Source organism: Eptesicus fuscus, chromosome 14 (genome assembly GCF_027574615.1).
Source record: "Eptesicus fuscus isolate TK198812 chromosome 14, DD_ASM_mEF_20220401, whole genome shotgun sequence".
NCBI lineage: Eukaryota > Metazoa > Chordata > Mammalia > Chiroptera > Vespertilionidae > Eptesicus > Eptesicus fuscus.
Window position 1 is genome coordinate 8858551 of NC_072486.1, and position 26165 is coordinate 8884715.

Sequence of the window (26165 nt, forward strand, 5' to 3'; positions counted from 1 at the left end):
CTGCCCACAAGACTCGATGGACACTTAGCTCCTGCTGCTCACACCCCTCTCCCTGGGGACCTAGAATGGACTCTTTCTTGTGCTCACACCCCTATAAGTCTCAAGGAAGCCTAAGTCACAGACCCTCTTCCTCCTCATAGTTAAGGCCACATGCAGCTCCGGGCTTCAGTCTGGGTGCTCCTGACCCAGGCTGCCGGATTCTGAGTGATCACCCTGCCCGGCGTCCCAGGTCCCCTCTGGACCATGCCTTTGCTGACCCCAGCTTGATGATGGAGTTGGTCCTATGGCCCTGTCATGCCCTGGGCTATTCTCCTGAGTGGCACTAAGTAGCATGCAGTCCCCTTGGTAGTCATCCTCCCAGCTGTGCCCATCGTATCTCACAACGGAAGCAGGTTTGGCCTTGAGGAGCTGATTTTGAGGGAAGGATGACTACCTTCATGTGAGCACGCAGCAAAGGGGAGAACTGGGACCCAGAGGGGTCACAGAATTGGAGAGGAAGTGGGGGCAGGGGATTCCAGGAAGGTTTAGGGGCTGCCTACTCGGTGCCTGGGTGTGTCACTCTAATCCTCATAAAACCAGTGAGTGTCCAGTGAGCTTGCCTTCATTTTACAGCTGAGAAAACAGACGATGAACTTGTCTGTTCAAGGCCACAGGGCTGGGTTCAAACCCAGATCTGCTAAATTCCCACGGCCATGTGCTTTATACTTGCAACCCGGGCATGTGCCATCATTGGGATAAGTGTCTCACTGACTGCTAACTTGCTTCATAAATATATTTGTGAGAATAACCTTTATCCTAACTCTGCAAGTAGCCCCGAGGTCCAACGGTTTCACTTCCATTGCAGCTCAAGCTGACACGGCAGGGGTCTCCATGGGCTATCAGAACCAGCGGGCACCAGAAACTACACACGCAGGTTGGTGGCAAATAAGGGGGGCGGGGGGGCTGCATTGGAAGACACAGCCAGGAGGATCCTCCGAAGTTGGAGGGTCTGTACCACGTGACCTGAGAGCTGGTTAACCATTTCTCAAAGCATGAAGTACACGTGTCTTCCGTTTTCCCCTTAAACAGCACCACCCAGAGGTCTTTTCTGACCCCCCGTCTAAATAAGTCTACCCAGTGTTCTTGCTTGGGGTACCATATGCTTTTTCCTCTGCAACTTTTATCATGGAGGATACATTTTTATTTCCATTTTCAGTGTGAAAATTTCCATTTGTGCTCATGAGTTCAAGGGTCACCATCCCACATTTCTCTCTATCAGGAAAAAGATCTTGTTCATCAATATGTCTTCAGAGAGTAGAACAGGACGTGGGTCCAGACAAGCTCAATCACTGTTTACTGGATGAATGAATGAGTAGTGAATGATGAGTGAATAAATGAACTAGACCTAGGATGTATAATACGCATGTACAGAGAGTTAGGACATACATGCACGGAGTTAGGCCACTACATCATGCAGCATATGACTGAGCACCCATGTGAGAGGAAGACCGCTGAGAATTCAGAAACGGCCATACTTGCCAGGCTGAGCTGAGCAGGCTGTAAGGATGATGTGAGACTCAGAAGGTTCTTGAAATACAGATAGGACTCACGAATCCTTGTGGAGGCCTTTTTGTTTTGTTGTTATTGTGGTTGTGCAGAAAAGGACAAACCATGTTTGCTTACTAGATAGTCAGAGACTCCTCAGTGTCACAGATTAGAAACGAAGGCAACTGTGGGTTTAGCTAAAATGTGCTGAGTCAGCATTTTCCTGGGCCGACTACGGCATGATGAATCGGAAGGACACAAGTTCAGAGTCGGTTCTCATTGCCTGGAGACATGCCTTTTGCATCCTTGAGAGGGGCTCATGGTCAACAGTAGAGGTCTGAGCTAGAGACCCCAACCCTACTGCTCCATCGTTTCTAGGAATGCATGTAAGCACACACATGCACACAGGGGGTTTCCCACACAGCATGCTTGAAACCCCCACACATATAAAACATTAACATCACTATGCTATTTTAAACTACAACGTTTTGAGATTTTTAAATTTTATTTTAAAATGTTGTTCATAAATCATTAGTGACAGGAAGAAAGGCTCAATAGAAGTATCACGACCCTAGCCAAGAGGGCAGGAACATTTTCGTAAGAACCTGGCCTTGTAATCTCAGACACGTGTTACGGCCAGGGGTCAGGGAGAATGCCCTTTGTCACTTTCTTCCTAGTTGCAAGGTGACCAGCACCATGAATTATAATGACAGTCATGACCCGGCTCAGGTGCTGGCCCCCGAGGAAGGCAGAGTGAGAAAGGGGCGTTCTTCTGCTTACAGAACTGGAGATGAGCACACCTGAGCCCTAGTGACCTGCGGGGGGTCATCTCAATATCAAAATTCATCCCCCACCCCACCTAGCCCACCCCAGGCTTTTCAGGGGAGGGCTGTGAACAATGTTGTACGTCCTTAGGGTTATGCTTTTGAACGGATTCCTGACTTTAGCACAGGTCTCAGGATGTTCTCGATGAGTCCACAGGACAGGTTGGTTGATAAACACCTTCCAAATCAGTGGGAGGACGTGGCAAGGCACGTCACGTTTGCGTGACGCAGCCCAACTCGCGGGACTAAATTTAACAAGCCTCCGTGACTGCTCGGCTTGCTTTCCTGCTCTCCGTGGGCCCGGATGGTTTTCCACTAGAGGGCCCTCCTCCCCTGGCATGACTGTGTGTCCTCCAGTCCTCTCCTGGGAGGTGGGAAAGAATGAGCAGCTTCAGGGCTAAGGTGATCGTGCTTATGCAGGCTCACCTAAAGGGCAGCCAAGGGCTCATTCATTTGAACATGGAAAACGAAAGCACACGGAGACCGTGGTTCCTGTCATCTGCAATAGCTACTGACCATTAAATCAGAATGTGCTTCTTAAAAATCCACAATCCTAAGCAGTCTTGTTACTGTGGTTACAGGATACAGAAACAGGAAAGAGAAGATTTCCAAATAAACCCCGGGCTTTTATTCTATGCAGATCCCGATTCTTGGCAACTTTACTAAAAATACAATCAAGGGAGAAAAAGCCGTTCCTGGACACTTTTCCCAAGGCAACTCGACCCACCAAACCCACCTCCTCCCTTCCCTCTTCCCCCCAAAAAGAGAAACCAAAGCATCACTCCAAAGTCTCCTCTGGTTCCTCCGTGTTAGCGTTGTCGTGGGGTGTGACAATCTGGGGGATTCCACACAGGCTTTTGTGGGCTCCGTTCTGCTAGAGCAAGTTCCAATGGAATAGCCCCGACCCCAAAAAGATGCAGAGCAGCAGAAGAGTCATGCAAATTAGCCCATTGCTGGGGTTGCCGAGGCTGAAAAACTGAAGCGAACCAGTAGGATTAGAAATACAAAAATGAGTGGCAGGACTCAGCGAGCCAAGGGCGTGAGGTGACTGCCCTCCTTTTTTGATGGATCCCATTTGTCTTTCCAACAAACAACTCCATCAGGTTCCAGTGCAGTTTAGGGTGAGGAAGGATGGCAGTTCAGCGCACATCCCAACTTTGAAATGCCCAGTCTTCCTGCTATTTGTCACCCGGCCACCAAAGGCCATGACCGCATCTGTCTGATTTGAATACTGGTTTCTGTGCAAAACACTAATAAAAATCTAGCCGGCTGACCGGCACCTAGCAGGCTGTTTGTCTCAGGATGATCTAAGCCCTATCATTTCCTACAATTTCAGCCTTGCAGCCTCGAAAGATACTTTCTCCACGTGGCTGTCACACCTAAAATTGGTCCTGCCCTAACCGGTTTGGCTGAGTGGATAGAGCGTCGGCCTGCAGACTGAAAGGTCCCAGGTTCGATTCTGGTCAAGGGCATGTACCTTGGTTGCGGGCACATCCCCAGTAGGAGGTGTGCAGGAGGCAGCTCATCGATGTTTCTAACTCTCATCCATGTTTCTAACTCTCTATCCCTCTCCCTTCCTCTCTGTAAAAAAAAAATCAACAAAATATATTTTTAAAAATAAATAAATTAATAAAATTGGTCCTTAGGTTTCCAGACACACAGCCTGCTCATGACCCTAGACCTCAGCCTCCTCCTGCTTCCTCTGAACTTGGGGGGCAGACAGGCAGGTGTCGGCAGCCAGGGTACCTGCCTTTCATGAGCACATCTGAGTCCCAGGGACAGCCCACATGGCCCACAAAGAGCCTGGACTCCAGGGAATATTTTCAGACAACTGACTCTCCCCGGCCAGGCCTGACACCGTGTTCCCTGCACCCCAAATGTGTATACGTCAGGTAGTTCCAGAATGAGGCATATCGCAGTCGAGTAGTTCTCCGTCTCATTTTCAGAAATGCAAATATACACTTAACATCTATGCGCAAAAAGGATGGACCCACTAACCTTTTTTAAAGTCTGGTTTATTGAGCAACGGACTGTTACCTAGACCAGAGAGCTGCCATATATATATATATATATATATATATATATATATATATATATATATATATTCCTCATTATTTATTTCCTGGATCTGAGCCTCTGAGCTGGTCCCACAAGGGGATCCTAATAACTTGGAGGTTGCCCTTGCGGCTGTATTGAGAGCACCCGCTGTCTGATTCTCCACTCTCCAAGTCACGGACTCAGCCATCCTGTCCCAAGCAATCCTTCCACCTCATCATATATTTCTCGCGGAGTTTAAGCTGCTGTGGATTTCTCACGTGTTTCTTCCCCACTCGCAAGCCTGTGCTCATGCTTTTGCCCCTTCTGTGACCACTCCTACCCCCCTCCTGGCCCCCACCCTGGCCTCACCATACCTGCCAAGGCATTTACTTCTCTTTTAAGCTTCACATCAAACAGAGTTTACTTGAAAAATCCTTTTGTCCTTTTAACTTCTTCAACTAATCTTTTCCTTGTATGATCCCCAAGCGCCTTGCCATTTTCTACTGCACTATTCAGGTCTGGCCAGATATTATAGCTTTATATATTGGTGTTTCCCTTCTTTGTGAGTGGAAATTCCTAGCATGCAAAAATGCAAAAATAAAGCCATGCCCCTTTTAGTATCAGCATGTCTTGTTTTTTTAAAAAACCATGTGAACAGTCTATCAATATTTTGTGGAAATTAACTCCACAGACACCCTCGCCCCTGGGTCCCTGCCATCTGTCTGCTCAGACAGACCTGGGAGAGAAGCTGCTGCCTTAAGGCTCTGCCACGCCCCGATTCTTCGCACGCCCTCACACTTTTTATCCTCTGGCCACTGTCCCGAGAAATGAGAATTCAGTTCAGCACCTTTCTCTCTTTTCTGATGATGCCACTATTCCTAGGATTATAAGACTAAAATGAAATTATGAGAAAACCTAATGTTAAAACCTACACTGGATCTGGAAAGTACAGCCTTGTAAACAACAACAACAACAAAAAAGGTCAGCAAGGGAGTCAAGGGCAAGGGCCTGGCAGGAGGCGGGAACTGCTAGTACATAACATGATTTGAACAGTGCCTCACATCTGGTGGAGGTTTCCTATCTTTTATTCTCTTAGACAAAAAGTACCATCAAAAAGAAACATGTTGGCCCAGCCCAACCCTCCCAGCAGATTAATCTGTAAACTATATCAAGTTCAGCTCATGACCTCAGCAGGACCGTTTTCATTCCAAGCTTGAAATCTTGACTCCTTTCCCTCCTCCGTTTGACATAACCAAGGTTCACTGGTTCCTTCTCTTTCCTGTGACACGCAGGTGGTTCTGAGTCTGGGTAAGGAGGCTGCACCATGCAAAGGGTGACAATGACAACAGCAATAACAAAGAGCAACGAGAAGACATCTGTGTGTGCCAGGCACTGTTCCAAGTATTTTACATGCATTAACTCATTGAAAGGGCACTTGGACGGCCCCTTGATGTAGGTACCAGTTATGAGTATTGGGCCTGGTTTACAGATGGGGCCCAGAGCAAAGCAGGCTGTCCATCTCTGGCTAGTAAGTAGAGAGCAGAGACGTGAGCCAGGCGTCTCTTCATCACCGTGCCAGCTGTATAGCCTCTTAGAAATAACACCACCCAGGAAACTGGTGAAGGTGAAACACCCAGGAAATACATGGCAAGCCTGCAGCTGGGGGAAGGAAGTAGTCCAACTGCCCTCTGGCTTGGACCATGGTAGATATTGCCTCACAAAGAGGGTGACAGGCAGAGCAGGAAGGAGGGGGCAGGAAGGGCACCAGAAGAAAAAGGGAGGGGGGGGAGAGAGAGAGAGGGAGTGGGAAAGAGAGAGAGAAAGAGAGGGAGAGGGAAAGAGAAAGAGAGAGAGAGAGAGAGAGAGAGAGAGAGAGAGAGAGATGCTTCTAGGAAGGCTGGGGCCCAAGGAGCTGGGCCTTTGCCAGGCCCGGAAAGGAGGGCCAAAGCTGCGTGGTGGAGTCTGATTCGTGCACTAAACGTGAGCCAGCCGCCGTCTTGGCAAGGGGAGCACTGCGAGCCCTTAGAATGGAAACTGCACAGAGTAACCCTACGCTGTGAGGCTGATACCCGCAACTGTAAATAGCCTGTACTTAACCCTCCCTGGTCAGGTAACACAGAACCCACCTCCCTGGGCCAACCTGCTGGCCCACCTCTTTCTTTCCAAGTGTCAGCCCCTATCTCCTTTCACACCTCCCTGCTGGCTGCAGGAGGAAGAGGGCTTTCAGCACGTGGCCGCCCTTGGCTGACTGAAATAGATAAGGATTATGGACGTTGCTCAAATATGAAAGGAGACGAAGGCAACAGAAATGCCAAGAGGGGGCAGGGAATTCCAAAATTTCTAGAAAGTTGGAGATATTTCCAAAGGAGTGCACCTATTATGGATAACAATGCAGATGGATCTAGACTTTCTCTTCCCACAGTCACTTTTCTAGGTCCTCTGGATGGAGAATGCAACAGAATCCTCTGGGTCTGGACTTGGACTGGCTCCTAGAGAAGCAATGGCCCACAGCTTAGCCCAAGGACAACACCGAAAGGGTCTGTCAGCACTGCTGGGTCTGATGCTACTCATCCCGGAACCCGCTTCCAAACCTCTCTGGGTTGAGGCCCTCGGTCTCCGACTTGACTGCTCAGCACATGTGCTCTATAACTCTGTCATGACTCTTGGACCTACATCAAATATAAGTAAATATAGAAAATTATTTCCATGCTGTAATTTTCCGGAAAAGTGTATGCTCTTCTTCTAATTCTCCTAGCATTGCCTCACTGAGGCGAATGCTCTCATCCTTCAATGACAAATGTTCACTGTGCTTCTGCCCTGGGTGGGACAGCCCAGGGGGAAGCCAGACACTTCCGCGTATTACTTGCTGGGTAAGACTCCGAGATGTGCCAGCGGAGCAGAAAGACCTGGAATCTGCTCCGTCTATCTTTGGACCTGCTGGCATTTATGCAGCTCAGATAGGTCACTGCGGAAGGAGCTGAGTTTGCAGCCCTAGGCTTATGCTTCCAACTGGCTGCTGGACATCTTCACGTAGGTGTCCCACCAGCACGTTAAATTCAACACGCCCCAAACAAACCCACTAGCTCCCCCATAGCACCCACCAAAGACACACACACACACACACACACACACACACACACACACACACACACACAGAGAGACACACACACAGACACCTGTTACTGCTCTTGTGGTAGGGATGTTAGCAATATCCTTCTAGTCAACCAGGCTCAAAATCAAGAACTCCCTAGATCAGCGGTCGCCAACCGGTGGTCCGCGGACCACTGGTGGTCCGTGAGGTCCGAAAGGCTGGCGACCGCTGCCCTAGATCGTACCCTTGGCATTGTATAACTCCTCAGATTGACCTACTATGAACTTTACTTCCAGAATGTATCTCTAATTCCCACCACCTTCCTAGTTCCTCCACCACTTTTTATATTCACTTTTCACTGATATACAATAAACACTGTCTTAGATATAACACATATGCCAAAAAAAAATCACAAACATAAAATAAGTTCTTTAATGTGAAAAGACAGTGTGAATTAAAAATATTTTTGTCATGAGAATCACGGAAGGGGCCCATTGGAGCACCCAAAGTGTGACTCATACAACAGACTCTGATTAATGACATTCCTGCGTATTTTTAATATAATGGGCCCACCTCAAAGCCTCCCTTAAAAATACAGTAGCATCTGTTGAACCGAATGCCAGCAATTCTAGAGGAGAGCAGAAATAAATTGAAGGTCACGACAGCTGCAATGAATCAACATGGAATGCAGGCTTTCCTTGTTCTTAGTAACCAACCACGTGGCTTGGTGACAATTATGACAGGGAAAGAACTGAGCTTAAACGGAGCAGGCCTATCATCAGAGGGAGTGAATTGTAACAGAATAAAGAGGGGGCTATTTTTAGTTCATTTCTCTCAACTGTATTTTTGTCTGAGACCTCCTAAAATTAGGCCCGCTGGTTGAGGCTGTATGTAGTCAGTGGTGTAGGCTGATGCAGCCAACCAATGCTTCTGAAGACGGAGATGTATCCCCATCCAGTGTCCTTCCCCTGCATCGCTGGATCCCTGCCTCCGTGGCATCTCAGAGAAGTCAGCCCTGCAGAGGAAGGGCCTCCAGCCCGGCTCAGGGACAGGCCACGGGAGGACCACCAGGCTCCCTACAACATGATGACAGCCATGCCCTTCCAGGCTGAAGACTGCTCAGGAGACTCATTAAGGAACAGAATAGAATCAACATCAACTGCCTTTGATAGGCCAGCTGCTACTCCAATCTTTAGTTCATTTAATTCCATTTTAAGAACCGACAGTACTGGTACTGGCAGAAAATATGACTACCTTACAGGAATGTAAGATGCTATAAAAGTTAATACATCAACATTTTTTAAAAAATCACATTTAAAAATTCCACTGATCTGTGGTACTTGTTCTGTTCATTTTAAGTAACAATGCCATCCAAGGAATGGTTTCGAAGATGCTGAATCTTTAACAAAACAGAAGATGTAAGTCTTAAAGAAACATCTGATGTTCATTGTGGGGGAGGCTGTGCGTGTGTGGAGGCCGGAGGAATAAGGAAACTACTTTTTGTCCAGTTTTGCTGGGAACCCATAACTGCTTTAAAAAACAAAGCCTATTTTTAAAAAATCATATCATATACCCGCACAGAGGTACATTCTAGTGTTTACATGGAAATATTTTAAACAGAAATATTAAAGCACTCTAGTTACTGAAGTCAAGGTGTGGGGTCGAGGGAGAGTGGAAGCCTCAGATCATGCCCACGGCCCACAGCGGGTCCCAGAGCTGGGCCTGGAAAGTGTGTTTTCTCACTGAATTAGTGGTGCTGCCTGTACAGAGCTTTTGATCTGTTTTGTTAACAAACAAACAAATCTGCAGGCGCAAAGTTCTGTGGAAAAGTTGTAGAAGCAGAGTTCTAAGCAATGGCTGTGTCAACTTTTGGTAGAATGAGGCGGAGCATAGTAATTTTAAAAAGTTCACTTATTTATATGTTTTTCTCAAATAACTGGGAGAAATGGTGCCACGGTTCTTTTTGAAAGAAAAACAACTGGGTCTAGCTTCTGAGATGCTGGGTTGTGAGGGAGCAAGGCTTCCCTGCACTGTCACAGGCCCGGGCCCAGGGGCGGTGAGGGCGCATCTGGGTGCAGAATGAGAGCACGTAAGTGCCCGGAGGGGCCCGGGCGCCTCCCCTCTGTCGCCCACTGAGGAAGGCAGTAAGGACTGAAGTCCCTTATCACTCAGTTCTGGCTCAACCCGCTCTCCTTGTTCTTGGCTGCAATGAGTACAAGTCACTTTGTATTCTTATCTTTTCATGGTCTTATCTGAGAGAAGAGACCAATGGGCTTCACTCATTTGGGATTACAGCCTAGCATAGTGATTTGCAAAAACAAAAACAAACAAAAAACAAACACCCCCCCCCAAAAAACACACACACAACAATAACAAACCCCAAACAGACTGGAGTAATTTATGCCTATGAACAGGTAGAACTCAAGATTTGGAAAATAAAATGGGATGAACGTTAGAGAAAAGCATTATTCCTCAAGCTTCTTACGGTGCCCACGAGGTGCTTACATGACACGTATCTGCCCCATCAACCTTCTGTCCAAGGGGATAAGCCCATTTCACAGTAAGAGCCAGTGACCCTGCCAGGCAGGATAAATGTAAATAAAAATAACAAAACTCAAATCAAAATAACGAGGCTAAGAATGACTGCCTTTACTGGCTTTTAAAGAGAACTAATGCTCAAGTGCTTTACTTCTCAACATTTTAAAGGAAGAAGGAAACCAAGTTATTTTAAGTAGGACCAATATTTAGGGAGGAAAAAAACTGTAGTTTCTAAAGATAGATAAAGAAGATATATAATCAGGTAGGGATGTGGAAGAATGAACAAAGGGGAGAAGAGATATATGTGTGATCACCCCATACATACAAATGAAGGTGAGGAGTGTGTGTGGTGGGTATGCCGGGGGAAAGACAGATAAGTAAAGCCTGTGAGGGAGATATCTATATCTATATCTATATCCATATCTATATCATCTATATCTATATCTACATCTACATCTGCATCTATAGCTATATCTATATCTATCTAATGCATACATAGATAATAGGGGAGAAACACACAAAAGAGGGCATATTGAGAGATAGATAGGGTTGCCACCTAAAATACAGGATGCCCAGTTAAATTTGAACTTTACATAAACAACACTTATACTAAAACAATGATCTGGTTTCGTTTCTTAATTCATTTAGTTGTTTAATTGAAGTTCAAGTTTAATTGGGCGTCTTGCATTTTCACCTGCTCACTCTGGTAACAGAGATAAAGTAACGAAGAAAAGGGAGCATGAGAGAAAGTAAAGGAGACCAGAAAAGGGGAAGGAGTGCGAGGATTTGTAAAAAAATGAACTTTCACTTCCTGTGGTTTCTCTGGTACCGTGAAAAGCTTTACAGCATTCCGTAGTTTACGCTAGGACCCCCTGCGCTTACCGCGTTTACCCGTCCACACCAGCCATGCCAGAGGGCCATCATTCCAGCAAGAATCCCTGAGGAACAGCGAGGTCCCGAGAAGGGAGTCGGCAGCCGCTACGTGGCAGGTGAGCAGAGCCATTTGCTCTGTGACGGCTGACAGACGGCCCGTAATGGATGCTACAGCGATCTAAGGTTGCAAGGAATAGACACGACTCTCCCGATGAGCGTCTAGAAATAGAAGCTATCTGCCCATTGATTCTGGGATGCATCACCCCTGCAGCACACTCAGCAGTTTATGGCGTCAGAAGCAAAGGCCTTGGAGGCCTTCACAGGGTCTGAGAGGCAGAAGGCCACGTCTAACCAGAGCTTCTGTGTTTTTCTAAACAGCAGACGAAATGAGACAAGCCAGAACCAGTAAGGATAAAACAAGAAAAGCACAGAAACCTGCGGGAGAGGATGCTTGCATGGCAGGGGAGTGAAGAAGATACAAGACGCAGGTTCTGTCTGGGGACAGCTGACCCTGGAACTCCCTTTCCCCAGGGACCTTCCCCCAGGTGTGGTGGGACAGCAGAGGACAGAGCTGGGCGGCACCAAGCTGACGGAGCTGGTGAGCGGCTTCTTCACCAGCCTAACCAAGTATCACAGCCTGAGCGGCTTAAACAAGAGAAATTTATTTTCTTACAGTCCTAGAGGCTAGAAGTTCAAGATCAAGGTGGCCGCAGGGCTGGTTTTCCTCTGAGGCCTCTCTCCTGGGCTCACAGGTGGCCATCTCCTCCCTGTCGTCACATGGTCACCTCTCTGTGTGTCTGTGTCCTGAGCTCGTCTTCTCATAAAGACACCAGTCATATTGGACCAGGGCCCGCCCTAATGACCTCATTTAACCTCTCTCCTTCGTAAAGACCCCATCAGTCACATCCAGAGGTCCTGGGGATTAGGACTCAATGCATGAATTTCAGGGGAGGACACAATTCAGCTCATATAACATGTTGGATCAGAGACTTGGTGGCCATACCCCGCCTCCCACTCCTGGGAACCTCTGACGTTTACCTAAAAGAACTTGCTGGTTGTGAACAAGAACCTGGCTTACATTGGTTCTGCCTCAGGCCCTCTGCACACCTCAATGCGGCTGAGTTCCTCATATGCAAAACAGGACACCCAAGTTGACCCTGACCCACTTTAACGGTGTGTCAAGGTCAAACAGATGTCAAAAGCAGTCCACCTGTTGCCACACAGCGTTAATACCCATAATCACTGGTAGACGTTAATACTGCACATGAGAATGTCACACTCGTATTTTCATTTCCAACTACATCTCTCTGAGGATTAAAGAGCTGAGCCACAGCTGACACTCCTTTTGATGGCCTCAGAATAGGGTCCCATAAATACAGAGGACATTCTGGGAGGAGTGCACCATGGGGGCGGGGGCGGCCGTGTTTCACATTCTTTCTCTGCTGATGTCACCACCAGCAGGCAGCTTGGCTGTGTAACCTGAGCTCCTGTGTCACCAATGAACCCCAGGGGAACTGGACTCTCATTCATGAGTGGGAATTTCCTGAGCAGCTCCTGAGGCCATGAGGCCATTCCGTGAAGGGCGAGGCCAGCACGAGCTTCCTCCTGAGGGAATCATCTTCATGCACAGTGAAGACAAGCAGTAACAGGTCATTCAACTGTAAGGTGCTTAAACTCAGTAATAGGTCATCCAGGCTGTAAGGTGCTTAAACTCAGTAATAGGTCACCCAGACTGTAAGGTGCTTAAACTCAGTAACAGGTCACCCAGACTGTAAGGTGCTTAAACTCAGTAATAGGTCATCCAGGCTGTAAGGTGCTTAAACTCAGTAATAGGTCACCCAGACTGTAAGGTGCTTAAACTCAGTAACAGCTCACCCAGACTGTAAGGTGCTTAAACTCAGTAACAGGTCACCCAGACTGTAAGGTGCTTAAACTCAGTAACAGGTCACCCAGACTGTAAGGTGCTTAAACTCAGTATTAGCTCATCCAGATTGTAAGGTGCTTAAACTCAGTAACAGCTCACCCAGACTGTAAGGTGCTTAAACTCAGTAACAGATCACCCAGACTGTAAGGTACTTAAACTCAGTAACAGGTCACCCAGACTATAAGATGCTTAAACTCAATCTCAGCTCATCCAGACTGTAAGATGCTTAACCTTTTGCACTCGGATGTCGAGTGTGACTCGACACGGTTAGCATTAGAATAAAGGAATCGAGAAAAAAGCAAGCGAGTGCAAAGGGTTAAACTTGGTCAGATGCTCTCCAGACATGAACGCAGCAATGAAATGTGAGCTTTAGCTTTACATTTACCCCGAGAGGAAGGAATGGTGAAAGTGAGAACGCCTCGGTATCTGGGTGACCTTGGTTGGAGAAGAGCTGCCAGCTGGGAAAGTTTTGCTTTAATAACTCCCACAACTGTCCTCTGTGCTTTATCTGAGGAGAAACGCCAGATAGGGCTCAGTGTCCTTGTACCAGGGCCAGAACAGTAAATGCGACAGTGTCACAAGCCACTTTGGTTATCTGGAGTTCGTGCTGGACCTCAAGGTTCACCTATGTGCCATCAACCAGCTTCAACAATCGTCAAACTCACAACCAATCCTGTTTTATCTTCACCCTAACCTGCTCTTCTCTGCTTATTAAAAACATATATCTAACATTGGATGATATATATACACACATATATATACATATATATCCTATATAATAAAAGGCTAATATGCAAATTGACCGAATGGCAGAACGACCGGTTGCTATGATGCGCACTGACCACCAGCAGGCAGACGCTCAACGCAGGAGCTGCCCCCTGGTGGTCAGTGCACTCCCACAGGGGGAGCACCACTCAGCCAGAAGCTGGGCTCATGGCTGGCGAGCGTAGCGGTGGTGGCGGGAGCCTCTCCCGCCTCTATGGCAGTTGGACATCCCCTGAGGGCTCCTGGACTGCGAGAGGGTGCAGGCCTGGCTGAGGGATGCCCCCCACCAAGTGCATGAATTTTGTGCACCAGGCCTCTAGTGTGTGTGTGTGTGTGTGTATATATATATGACTTTAAGCACCTTAATATATACACTTCAAAATGTAACAATAGTATTGTTAAATAAAATTGTCGATAATTTCTTTATATCACCTAATACCTCATTAGTGTTCAAATTCCCCCCCCCGGTCACTAGTGTTTAAATGAAACGCTGAGCCAAGCAGAGAAAGACCAAGCCGTACCATTTGCGTCTCAGCTTCCTGGAGCTGCCCAAGGTGCAGAGAACAGTTTTGCTTCAGGCGGGGGCTCCGAGCCAGGCGATCGAGAACTCTTGCATGAGCATCACCATCAAACCTTCCAAAGACACGTGTGCCCTTCGCCTAGTCAGTGGTCGGCAAACTGTGGCTCTGTTGACTAATGAGTTTGCCGACCACTGGGATAGGGGCTTAATCACAAGGAACAACAGCCCGTAATTATTGGAATCGAGAGTCTAGGTCAGTGGTCGGCAAACTCGTTAGTCAACAGAGCGGCAAACCGCGGCTCGCGAGTTTGCCAACCACTGCCCTAGGCAGCCTCCTGGTCTGCAACTGCCGAAGCTGCTTGTACAACGACAACTCGAAGAGCAGCTGAGAAAACAAAGCCTCCTCTAAATGCTGAGCATACTTGCACCAGGCTGCCATTTCCACTGAGTGGACCCTAAAGGCCCCTCGGATCACCATGCCGTGCTTGCTCACAGCCTCGGCCCCACAGCTGAGGGCTCATGGCTCTGATCTGTGGCTGATTCCAGCTCCTCCCTCTGCCCCCGCTACCCCCGTGGACTCAGGCCACTCCACTCTGTACAAGGCATGAAAGAGGAGAGGCTGCACACCATGTACCCCCCAGAATCATGCAGCAGCAGCTACCGGCACGGTGGACTTGGAACCCCGAAAACCTAATGGGGTCACCTCTGCCCACCTGTTTTTGAGTCTCAGCTTCCCGGACAAGGCCCAGAGAACAGTTTTCTCTGCTGCTGGCCTGACTGCCCACTTTGAATAAGTCAGGCTCCCCACCTTGACCTTGACTTCTGACCTCCCACCCCGCACTGACCCCAGGGGCCTTTGCCCTCAGTCTATCAGTCCCAGATCTGGTTACTCACACAGTGTTTCCTGGTCCCTGAAACAACAGTGGCCACTGCCGACTCAGCTGGCCCTGGGTGAGCACAGCTTCGATGGTTACTTCATTAGATCCTCACAAGGACCCCATGATTCGTGCATTCAACGCGTATTTGCCGCATGCCTACAACACGCCAGGCGCTGCTCAGGCGCTGAGGATGCACAGCGAGCAAAACAGACAGAAATCCCTCCCTGCAGGGAGCTCCCACTCTCAGGGCAGTGTGTGCTAGGAGGGGGCGGCTGTTCTTCCCATTTGCAGATGAGGAAACTGAAGCTCCGAGGGACTAAGTAATTAGCCTGACATCAAACGGCCCAGCAGGGATTCAGTGTCTAATCGAATGTGGCTTGGAAGCTGACATTTTCGTTCTGAACACACCACCTTGCATCATTACATGATCCCCACTGACACCCACAGCTTGGCACAATGAGCGCTGAGCGGGGGACGGGGGCACAGCCTGCTTTTGCACCTTCATGTGTTAAACGCTGCATGGGCTCCAGATGGAAACCTGCTTTCGCCAGCTTGCAAACACATTCCCACTCCTCTGTGGTGAACGGGCCTCACGGAAATAGAAATTGATTGCTACCATGTTACAGGAATGGGTACACCGAGTTGCTTTCCCTGACTTTTAGTTGTCTTTATGTAAAGCAACGGTCCAAGGTCTGTTCTCTTTGGAAACAATGGGGAGGGATGTGCCAATGGACTTTTTATGGCTTTAAAAATAATAGCTGGGTGTTGTCTTCCGCTATCCATAAATCTGTTGCTTCTGATAGACCTGCACTTGGTGTATAAAACATTCTTCCTACCACAACTCGAATGTGTTAACGGTGTCCTGGCAGGACCCACGATGGGGCTCAAGCAGGTGGCAGATGTCATGTCGTGGCTGGTTCGCCCACAGGGGCTTTGCCTTGGGAATGATAGTACCTCCCCTAAACTCACTAGTTCGGGAAGTGATGCCCGACACTGAGTGTGTACGACGTGGCCAGACCTGACCTAGGCACGCACTCCCCGTCTCAGAGTCACTCACTCACTGCTCGCTGGCCCCGAGGTCCTTTCATCCTCGACGCGTCTGCTCAGGAGAGAGTCACAGCATTAAGACATGTCCAGCCCCTGGAGCTCAGGGAAGCAGGCTCAGGAAGAAGAGTAATTCGTTCAGAGGACAGGAGGGCCCCCAAAGATGAGACTTGGAGGATCCCATAGGTGGGAAGTCCGTCAGGACGAAGCAACACAAGGTACAAAATCCTGGTCTGGGCATAACCAGTTATATTCTCAGGATTTCCATGACTGAGCAGCAATCAACAACTTTTTTACATATGGTCCGAGCTTCTTGGACTTGGTGGAGGATCGAAGTCCAGGCTGCTCTGGACTCAGGTTCTCATCTCATCAGTCAGACTGGCTAATTCTGGGCAGCAAAAGCTCGGTCCATTTGCGTGATGGCTCGTTCAAGGTCAGGACAGTGTGGCCACTGAGCTCAGAGGTACTTACTATCCCCACTGTGCCCGCATCGCTAGCAGCAGCGATCCCATTTTTTCGGAGCCCACGGGCAGCCCAGCTGTAAACTAAAGACAAAGCAATACTGACTTCCTTTGCATCGTATCTGCTTCTTTGATGCCGATTCTCTGCTGTTAACCCTTGGTTTTATTCAGAGGGTAACTTGCAAAATGTTTTTTCTTCTATTAAAAAGAAGAAAAAAAAAACCCTTTTAAATGGAGAGAAAAAACAATAAGCCAATGGGGAGAAATGATGGAAGCACAAAGCAAAAAAGAAAAGAGGAATCTGAGCAGGAGGCCTGGGGACACGGGAAGAAATCCGGGTGTGGGGGTGGAAAGCACCGACTTCCTGCTTTTCGATTCCAGGGGTGGGGGCAGGTCTGTATGAAAGGACAGTGGGCTGAGTGGTTTGGGGGAAGAAGTACACGTCCCAAAGATCCTTGCTCCAAACCAAGGTGGACCCCAGGTGTAACAGTGCACGTACGGAAGACACCCCGGGCGGGGGAATGTTCAGGGGCAGCTGTCTAGGACTTGTTAGTTCCATTGTAATTCTAAAGATTTCCAAGGCCAAGAGCCGGCATTTTCGGTGTCGATGAAAGCTTTGGTGAGCAGTCCTTGCTAGAGAGGGCGGAGGTCTTTGTGTATGGTCCGTTGGCCTCTTATCGCGCCGCACCTTCCTGCCACCTCCCGGGCCTCAGACGCTGAGCGAGAGCGGCTGCTGGGCCTGGGCGCCCAGGAAACTTGATAAAGGCCTTGATCAAGCGCTGGCAGGCTTTTCTCTCCAAGCCCGGGCCTGAGGAGTGCACCGTGTGCCCCCAGCACACACCGCAGCCTCCGCCTTTGTCCCCGCAGCCCCGCCCAGCTCAGGGCTGAGAAAAAGAAACGCATTTCCATACATATGCCCTGAATGGCCCTTTGCACGCGTGAGTGGCAGGTCCCGCCACACCTCTCCCGGGTTCCTCACTGAGGCGGCCGGACTGCTCTGCTCGCAGGTGCCAGCCCGCCAACCGGGGGGAGGGATTAAGTTTTCAAATGGACTCGAGGACAAAGGTGTAGTTTTGCAAACTGTTAAGCAGAGAACAAATGTAATACTATATCCCCATGGCTTGGCCTAATGCAAAAGGCTTCTCCCTGTCCCAGTGGCCACTGGCAACCCTGGGTAACCGTCCCCGATCCCTTATTAACGGCACTAATCAAAGCACCAGGGTTGGGGGAACGTAAGTGAGTGACAGCATTTAAGATTTTTTAAGCCTCTCATTATTCCCAAGGCACCAGTAAACATGCAAATTACCGTTTGCAGAACGTAGGGCAATACGCAATTCTGCTAAGCCCCCTTCCACATAGCTTTGTGTGTGTGTGTGTTTTTTTTTTAAACCACAGCAAACACAAAACGGAAAAAGGCTCTGGTGTGATTTCAGATAAGACTCCATTTTACGCATTTTCGTTCGCAGACGGACATGTTTTTGTACAGCACACGAGCTCCTGCCTCCTAGAGAGGGTGGGCACCCTCCCGGGGTGGCCGCAGCTGGCATTGCCCGACCCTGTGCAAGGCCCGCCTCGCCCATGCGCCGTGCGACCCTCAGACTACAAGGAGAAGCATCATCTCACGGAGGCACCTGGAGGCAAAGCCTGGCAAACAGGAAGGAGAGAACGGACGGCGAGGGGCCCCAGTATGCCTTTCGCTGTCATTTCCCTTAAGCGTTTTTACACTTCACCCCCCGGAAGAGGCAGGCAGAAATCCACGGCACCGTGGGGAGTGCTGGTTCTGAAGTTAGGGCGTCTTCCTAACTTGGGAGTTTTGCTTCTCATGGTAAGTGAACGGTTAGCAAGCCAGTTTCCCCTTTGTTTTTTGTTCATCCTCACCAGAGGATATTTTTTCCCATTGATTTTTAGAGAGAGTGCAAGAGAGGGAGGGTAGGAGGGAGTGGGTTGAGAAAGAGAGAGGAGGAGAGAGAGAAAAAGAGAAACATCCATGTGAGAGAGACACATGGATTGGTTGCCTCCCACACTCTCTCTGACCTGGGCTGGGGATTGAACCTGCAACACAGGTACATGCTCTTGACAGGGACTAGAACCCGAGACGCTTTGGTGCAAAGGACACAGCTCCAACCACTGAGCACACCGGCCAGGGCCCCTTTGTTTTTAAATAAAGAACGGTTTCCTCCTTAGGATGTTTGAACTTGAACTGCAACATTGAAAAATAATGCCACAAAAACGTACAGCCCTCCTGTTAGGCTTTGCACGAGGAACCCAACTCCAAAGAACCTATCAGCCGGTCAGAGGCACATCTATTTCCTTCCTCGTGTGGAGACAGTCTTATGTGATCACGACGAGGAAACAGATCACAGGCTGTCACCACGTTTGTCCTCTCATCTCAGACACTACCAGGGGGTCCACGCAGAAAACAAAAGATCAGTGAAATTCTGCTGCGTTTCAAAATCAAACACTTGTATTTTTTTTTTTTTTTAGATCTTTTTAAAAAGCTACATCCTGTAACCAAAGCAACAATGATAATATAGTTATAAGTGGACCCATGCACCAGGCAGGCAATTTTATATTGTTACTGGATTGTAAATGAGTGAGAAATGGAGTAGAACTCAAAAGACAGGGGAGTTAGGGGGCAAGAAAAATAGTGAAACAGGATGGCGAGGACGGTTTGGCTTCAAGCCTGCTCCAAAATTCGGCAGACTCCACTGGTCCTTCTTCTGGTTTATTACGCTCACGTTCTCGGAAAAAGAAAAGATGCTCATTAAAGAAGAGGTGGAGACCAGGATGGGAGGGGCAGGAAGGGAGAGGTGAGAGGTAGAAGGAAGAAACCAAAAACGTTTAGCCCTGGTCTAAGCCCCAGCTCTTCCCGAGCTAAGGTGAAGCCAGATAGGCTGCTTCTCGTTACAGACCATCAGACATGCCACACAAAGATTACATATATGGATCAAAGACTGCATGTAGTAATCTGCCAGGCTGGTCCATAGCATAGATGTTCACAGTGCTGAACACTGGTTATGAAGAGGGCTAGCTCCATTTCTGAGCCCTATTTACACAATGTCTGCATGCATCCATTCATTCCCTCACTCATTCATTCGGTCAATGAGCAGAGTGCTTGTTGTGAGCCAGGTGCTAGGAACCGAAAGACCACAACCCATAAAATTCGGACTCCATCCCAATAAACAGAATTAAACACTGATCCGTGCTGTGGGGAGGGTGGGAATGGATGTTATACATTTCCAGGGTTGCTCCAGGGAAGTGACCGCTGAGCGGAGCTGAGCAGAAAGGGTTTCCAGGCAAACAGCACAGCTATGTTCACGCCTTTAAGTAGAAGACACGAGGACAGGGCGCCGTGCGAGGTCTGAGAGGCAGGCAGGGGCCAGCCCGTGTGGGTGGAGCGGGCTACTGTCAAGAGGGGGGTGGGGAGTCCTTGAAAAGGGATGCAGAGAGGCACATGGCCCAATGCAAGGTCCTGCTGCTGAGCACAGGGAGGCTGGGAGAAGCCAGCCAACTCGTAGGCCAGGTGTTGGCTAACTTTTCCCGGGAAGAGCCAGACAATAAGTGCTGTAGGCATTGTGCGCCAAGAGGAGAAATCATGGCTTTCATGTAAGCACTATAAAAAGAAAAACAAAGTTCCATAAAATGTTCATGGATGAAATGAAAAATATAATAATAACAATTCATCATCATCATCATTGGGTACAATTTTAACACTATAGGTTGAGTAGTGACAAAAACGGAATTTTGTTGTTGTTGTTGGGAGGAATAATACGTTGTTCAATTGGTGTTCTGCTACGGCAGGATAAAAGCGGCCATAGACAATATGTAAATGAGTGAGCATGGCTGAGGTCCAATAAAGCTTTATTCATGAATCGAAATGTGAATTTCATATGTCACAAGATATTATTTTTATTGTAACCATTTGAAAATGTGAAAACCATCCTTAGCTTGCAGGCTACACAAACACTGGACCACGGACTTAAATGTCTTTCAAGAAAAAGAATCCCCTAATAAAATTAAAAATTTTATCAGAATTAAAAATTCTCTTCTGATCTCTGCTATTTATTACATATAATATATAGCTAATTTCATTGTGTTTTGAAACCACCATTCCATGTCTACTTTCCATAACTGGCATAGTTATAAATATAATTTTTAATTACCACTATGGCATAATGCAATTTTTAATTACCAGCATGACCTAACACATTTCACATAGTGCTCATAAGATCGCATTTTTCACTAGAATAAATGGCATTGCTGTGCACATCCTTGGATACATTCCTTTTGGTTCCTTTAGGGTTAATCCTTATATAAGTCTCAACAATGAAACTATTGGATTTCCAGGGGAAACGGATGATACATTCAAGACCACTGTTTTCTGCCAGAGAATACTCCAGAAAGGTTCAATGAACACTGAGTTCCAGGTATTTGTGTGTCACCAGCAAAGTTTTAAAAAAGGGCTTATTTTCCCAAATCCCCAACAATAAGGGTTTTGACAAGTTTACTTATTCTAGCGAAGTTTACGGGTGCATTGTGGTATCTGAAGTGATTATAAGTTGCATTTCTTGGTGCTAGCCGGTCTGTGCAAGATCCCTGTGACAGTTTCATGTATGTTTCCTTCACTTATAAACTGTCCCTCTCCTTTATCCCTGGTGGGGTCAAGTTCAGCAGTGGAACTTCCAACTTACTCCTACACTTTCTAATATACTGGCCAGAGAGCTTTTCATATGTAATTCATCTATGTGATTTCTTCCCACTCTTTCCTAGGGCAAAGGCCACGTCTCAGGCAGGTCTAGGTCCCTGGCAATTCAGATATGGTTGTCGTGCAAAGGTAACATCATAGGGGGTGACGTCCCAGGCATACGTGTGCTCTCACGGTGGCCTGTGGCCATGCATTGGAGACCTCATAACCAACACCCCCCATAGTCACGTCATCCGCACCCCTAAGGTCACGTCATCCACACCTGGGGAGCGGAATGCATAGCGGGGGAGGATGGCAGCTGAGGCTCAATTCCCGGCTCGGCTGACTTGGCTCAGAGCATCCCTACCAGCCCTGCCTCTGCGTGCCACATCGCCATGGCATCCGTATCTTCCATCTTCCACTGAGAACAGGAGCCGTCTGTGGCTAAACACCCTACGGGGCCTAGAAGAACCCTCCACGACAAAAAGGATCTGGCCCCAAATGCCAGTGGTGCCGACGTTGAGAATTCCTGTTCTCAGACTAAACCACCACCCTCTCCATGCCTCTCCTACCCGACGCCCAGACCAAACTGTTAAACCACGAGAGAGCATCCGGCAACACAGATGAAATGGCCTGGTGTGGACAGGGACATTTCCTTTAGAGATTTCTATTTCGTTGTGGCGTTTCGTACGACACTTCTCTGATGTGGGCCCAGCACCAGGCAACCGAAGCCCAAGCGATCGTTATCACCATCCAATGACACACGGGAACCTGACTTGGTGGCACGCCCCATTGGCTGCACACTTCCGAGCTTTCCAGCGAGATGGAAGAATCGATTAGGGAGATCAGGAAGCCGGCATGGAGCAGCAGGAATCAGAAGAGAAATTACCTAGAGGTCTGCAGACAGACGACACTGAGGTGGAGGGTGGGGGTGGCCAAGGACTAGGCAGAGAAAGACCTGCCCAGTCTCTTTGGCAATCAGACCCTGGAGCTGCCATGACCAGCCACCTGAGATGCCACCTGTCACAGGGGAGCTCAGCGGTGGCTGGTCCCAAACATGTTAAACCTTCTGCTCAAGTGTGCTCAAAGCAGCTTATGCTGGACAGTCAGTGAGACAGAAAAACAGGCCTTACCGGGGGTGCTGATGGCGGGGGAGGGGGAGGAGCTCCCAGAGGCGGGGGAGGTGGAGGCAGAGGAGGAGGTGGAGGTGGCGGTGGCACTGGCATATGTCACGGCGCTGGTGTCTCTTGCTTGTGAACGGTCCCAAGAGAATGGTTTCTGCTCTGAAAAGGAGAGGAGAGAGTTTTAAATGGGAATGTCTTTATTCACGCACAGGTAACTCATGTCATGCAGACACACGGATATTATGGGTTCTTTCTTCCGTTCTCTCTTCCTTTCAATAAACACTGTCTATTGTGAGGCAGGCATGGTGCCACGTGCTGGAGACTGAAAGAGCAGCCGGATTCTGGAGAGAACTGGGTGACGGAACTGATAAAACGCAGCTATTTCTGTACCAAAATTAATAGAACACATAAATAGCAACCCCTCATTCCATGATCTTTCCGAATAACTGACTTCTACCTCCTTCGCATTACCCTTTTATCGTTTCTGACGTCTTTAGAAAATATTCCGTACATGCTCCCCGCTCCCTGAGCAGAGCACACGGAGTGCAGTGTAACCTTTTGTGCAGGGCGCAGGCGCCGCGTTACTCATGGTGCCAGCCTGGAGCAGGGCCCTAACGGGCCTCAGTCCCTCTCCTGCTCCCGCCTCCCCCGGCAGCTCTCACTGTACTGCTGTCCCTCTGTGGCTTCGATACAATCGTCTGGGTGGGGGCACAGCACTTCTCTGCAGAAGCGTCATATCTGGTTTGCTACACGGAGGGCTTCTTGCCACCATTCTGAAAACACAGTTATGTTTCCAACAGTTCATACTGTAGGACACCTGGGCTCCTATAAATGTGTGTGTGTGTGCATGTGCGCCTTAGAATCCATACCAAGGCACATTGCAAGGGCTTAAAACCCACACTAAAGGCAAGTCCCACAGTTTACAGGAAGGAGGAAAACCTATGTGAGACTCTAAACATAATTAAAGCAGAAACAGAAATAAACATCAGACCTGCACAGGGGCAAATTTGTGTTTTGTGGTGTGTTTTTTTGTTTGTTTTGTTTTTGTCTCTTTAGTCAATGGAAGGTCAGAACAAGACCTGTGCCCGCTTCTACAACTTTGAAACCCTATGGCCCCTGTGTTATTCCACGCTAATATTTTTATCTCCCAGCGGTAAAGAGCAGTTATGTAACACGGTACCTGATTCTTCGCAGGGTCTACTGTTTTGCTTATGTAATACATGTTAGTTCTGTTTGGCTGCGATGTGACAGGCTGGTCACATTCATTTCCACGATAATATTCTAAGGTCAGAACGACCTTGTTTTCAGCAGGGTTAAGCCTCCCCTAATATTGTACAAAATTTTAAAAATATATGTATACGTTCATCTTTCTTCTGTGGAAAAAGCCCATGATAGTTTCATAAGAGTTCCAAAGATGTGCATGAGCTGATCATTATGGGCGACCAAAGTTTTCTTAGGATGTGTCCCCCCAGAATTCCTAAAGCTGGATAATTACTGTACCCCTGCCTCTTCCTGCAACAGTAACACCAGGACAGAAAGACTGGAGAAACAATACTCATCAGAGTCCACAACGTAAGACGACAGTGAACCTGGGCAGAGATCCCGGAGGGTGGCAGGTACTTCTTCCTGGTGGCGTTGGTGACGTTTTAGTTCACAACCTAACACACTCGGTAATGTATGGTCAGACCAAGCCGGCATTTTACTGGCTGAACGCTGAAGCACGTTGGATGTTGAGTCCGCAATTTAGTTGGGACAAAAATAAATGATCAGTTATTTGTATTTTAACCCTTTCTTTCATAGAAGGCACTGGGCGCATTCTTTATGTGACTCTATTCAGTGGCAAAAATAACTGCAGCCAACAATGATAGTAGGTATTGAAGGGTTGGCCGAAGTATTAATAGAACAAGAGAAGATATGCAGAGAGATCTCATTATATGAGGATTCCATCTTTTATACAAGACAGAGGAGAGGACAAAGACCTGCTTCCCCTGGTCATGAACTGGAAAGAGATTATTTGAAAAGGTAAATGTTTCTTACCTAAGGGTTTCGCCATGTATCTAAGGGAAAATGGCCATAGGTAGTAACCTTAAGGAGAGCTGTGGCTGAGCTGTTCACGGAACCCTGGAGCACCCAGCTAGGTACTATTTCCCAGCCTCCTTTGCAGTTCATTGTGACCATGTGACTGGCCTCTGGCCAATAGGAAGAAGGCAGAAGTGATGTGCTCCAACTGTAGGCTGGTCCATAAAGACCTACCTACAACTCCCTCTTTCTCCATCCAAAAGATGTCAGGAGTCTGGGTTCCTGACTCACTTTTTAACACCTGATTAGACGTTAAATACCTAAAAAAATAAACTTCTGTGTTAAGCTACATTTGAAGTTCATTTGTTATAGCCACTCATTTTTAACCTGCCTAACACAGGAACTAAATAGATGACAGCGAATTCTCATCATTTGCGGTAGGTATGTTTTATAAAGTTGTCATGATCTCCGAGTTAACACACCCTGAACCACTGCTCCTAGGAGGTACACAGGGTGAGGTTCCCGTGGATAACTGGTTACAAGATTCTCGTCACCGCATTAATATGTAATCTTGTTTCACATGTGTTCCTGCTTCAAGACACCTTATAGAGAGGTATGTGCTGTTGTTACATTAACATTCATGCCAACAGCACTGTCCCTCATGATGGAAGGAAGCTTATCTCATACACACATTGTCTCCATCAGGCAAACCTCAGCCTCCCTCCACTCAAGAACAGTGGACGGGACCTGGGCGTTACACGTGGAGGGCCATTAACACAGTGCAACTGCCAGCAATAAGCACCCACATTTGAAAAGCGGGGCACTGCACAGAATGTGGAGAAGACACTAGTTTACAGCACGGGGGCCGCCACAAGGAGGCGGGGGTCGCCAGGTGGGACCTCAGCTGCTATGCCTGCATCGGGGCACTCAAGCGTTCCCCCACTTTGCACACGTCTCCCCATGACGGTGAAGGCGCCTGTGAGTACTGACTTGGAGGTGACAGGTACAGTTCAGCGAGTGGGTGATGAGCAGACTATGGAGCCCGTGAATGATGACATCGACTGTGTAATTCTTCGTGTGCTCGGCACCGGACCAGGCGCTAACAGTCCGCTGATCTGGTTAACCCGCCCAGCAGCTCCATGGCAGACGCCCACATGTCCAGAGGAGAGATCACGCAACGCATGCAGTTCCTGCTAACCTTCAGAAAGCGCACCCGAGCTGAGTGAAAGCCCTAGCCCTTCTGATTCCCAAACCTCATTTCTTTGCATAACTGACTTGGTATAATTCAGGCCATCTTACTTCCCTGCTTTCATTTTGCAAAGATTTAAAAATCGTTTTGCGACCCTCCAGGGACAGGGACCTCATCCAGGTGAGTATAATTCTGCCACTCGCTTCCCCTAAGCCCGTGGTCGGCAAACTGCAGCTCGCGAGCCACATGCGGCTCTTTGGCCCCTTGAGTGTGGCTCTTCCACAAAATACCACGGCCTGGGAGAGTCTATTTTGAAGAAGTGGCGTTAGAAGAAGTTTAAGTTTAAAAAATTTGGCTCTCAAAAGAAATTTCAATCATTGTACTGTTGATATTTGGCTCTGCTGACTAATGAGTTTGCCGACCACTGGCCTAAGCTAAGCATCCTTGCTGCCCACCTCGTCTATCCTCAGAAATCTGAGGACGGTTGGGCGCCACTGGGCTTCCGTCTTGCTGAAATCACGGGAACGGTTTTTCAAACGCTAAGATGACAGGGTGTCTTTATATGCGGCACTTGATGGCTGGAAGGCTCTCTCCTGACGGGGACAGTAATTAAGCAATCACGGAGGGAAGAGTTTGTTCAAACCGGAAGCATGCAGAGTGCCAGGAAGTC

The 26165-nt window shown here is 48.2% G+C and overlaps 1 protein-coding gene across 3 annotated transcripts in view; it reads right to left on the minus strand.

Moving 5' to 3' along the window:
- The window catches only part of WIPF3 (WAS/WASL interacting protein family member 3), a 43403-nt gene extending 18989 nt beyond the window's left edge, over positions 1 to 24414 (minus strand). Inside the window, exons 1-4 of one of the 3 annotated variants that reach the window (XM_054726408.1) lie at positions 24325 to 24414; positions 23877 to 24000; positions 22950 to 23060; positions 22297 to 22446 (exon numbers count right to left, since the gene is read on the minus strand). In XM_054726408.1, coding sequence (XP_054582383.1) covers positions 22297 to 22389 — 93 coding nt within the window. In that variant the 5' untranslated portion in view covers positions 22390 to 22446; positions 22950 to 23060; positions 23877 to 24000; positions 24325 to 24414. The remainder of the gene's footprint in view (positions 1 to 22296; positions 22447 to 22949; positions 23061 to 23876; positions 24001 to 24324) is intronic. The other 2 variants (XM_054726407.1, XM_054726409.1) reach the window with 2 other exon arrangements.
- Positions 24415 to 26165: the final 1751 nt, after the last annotated feature.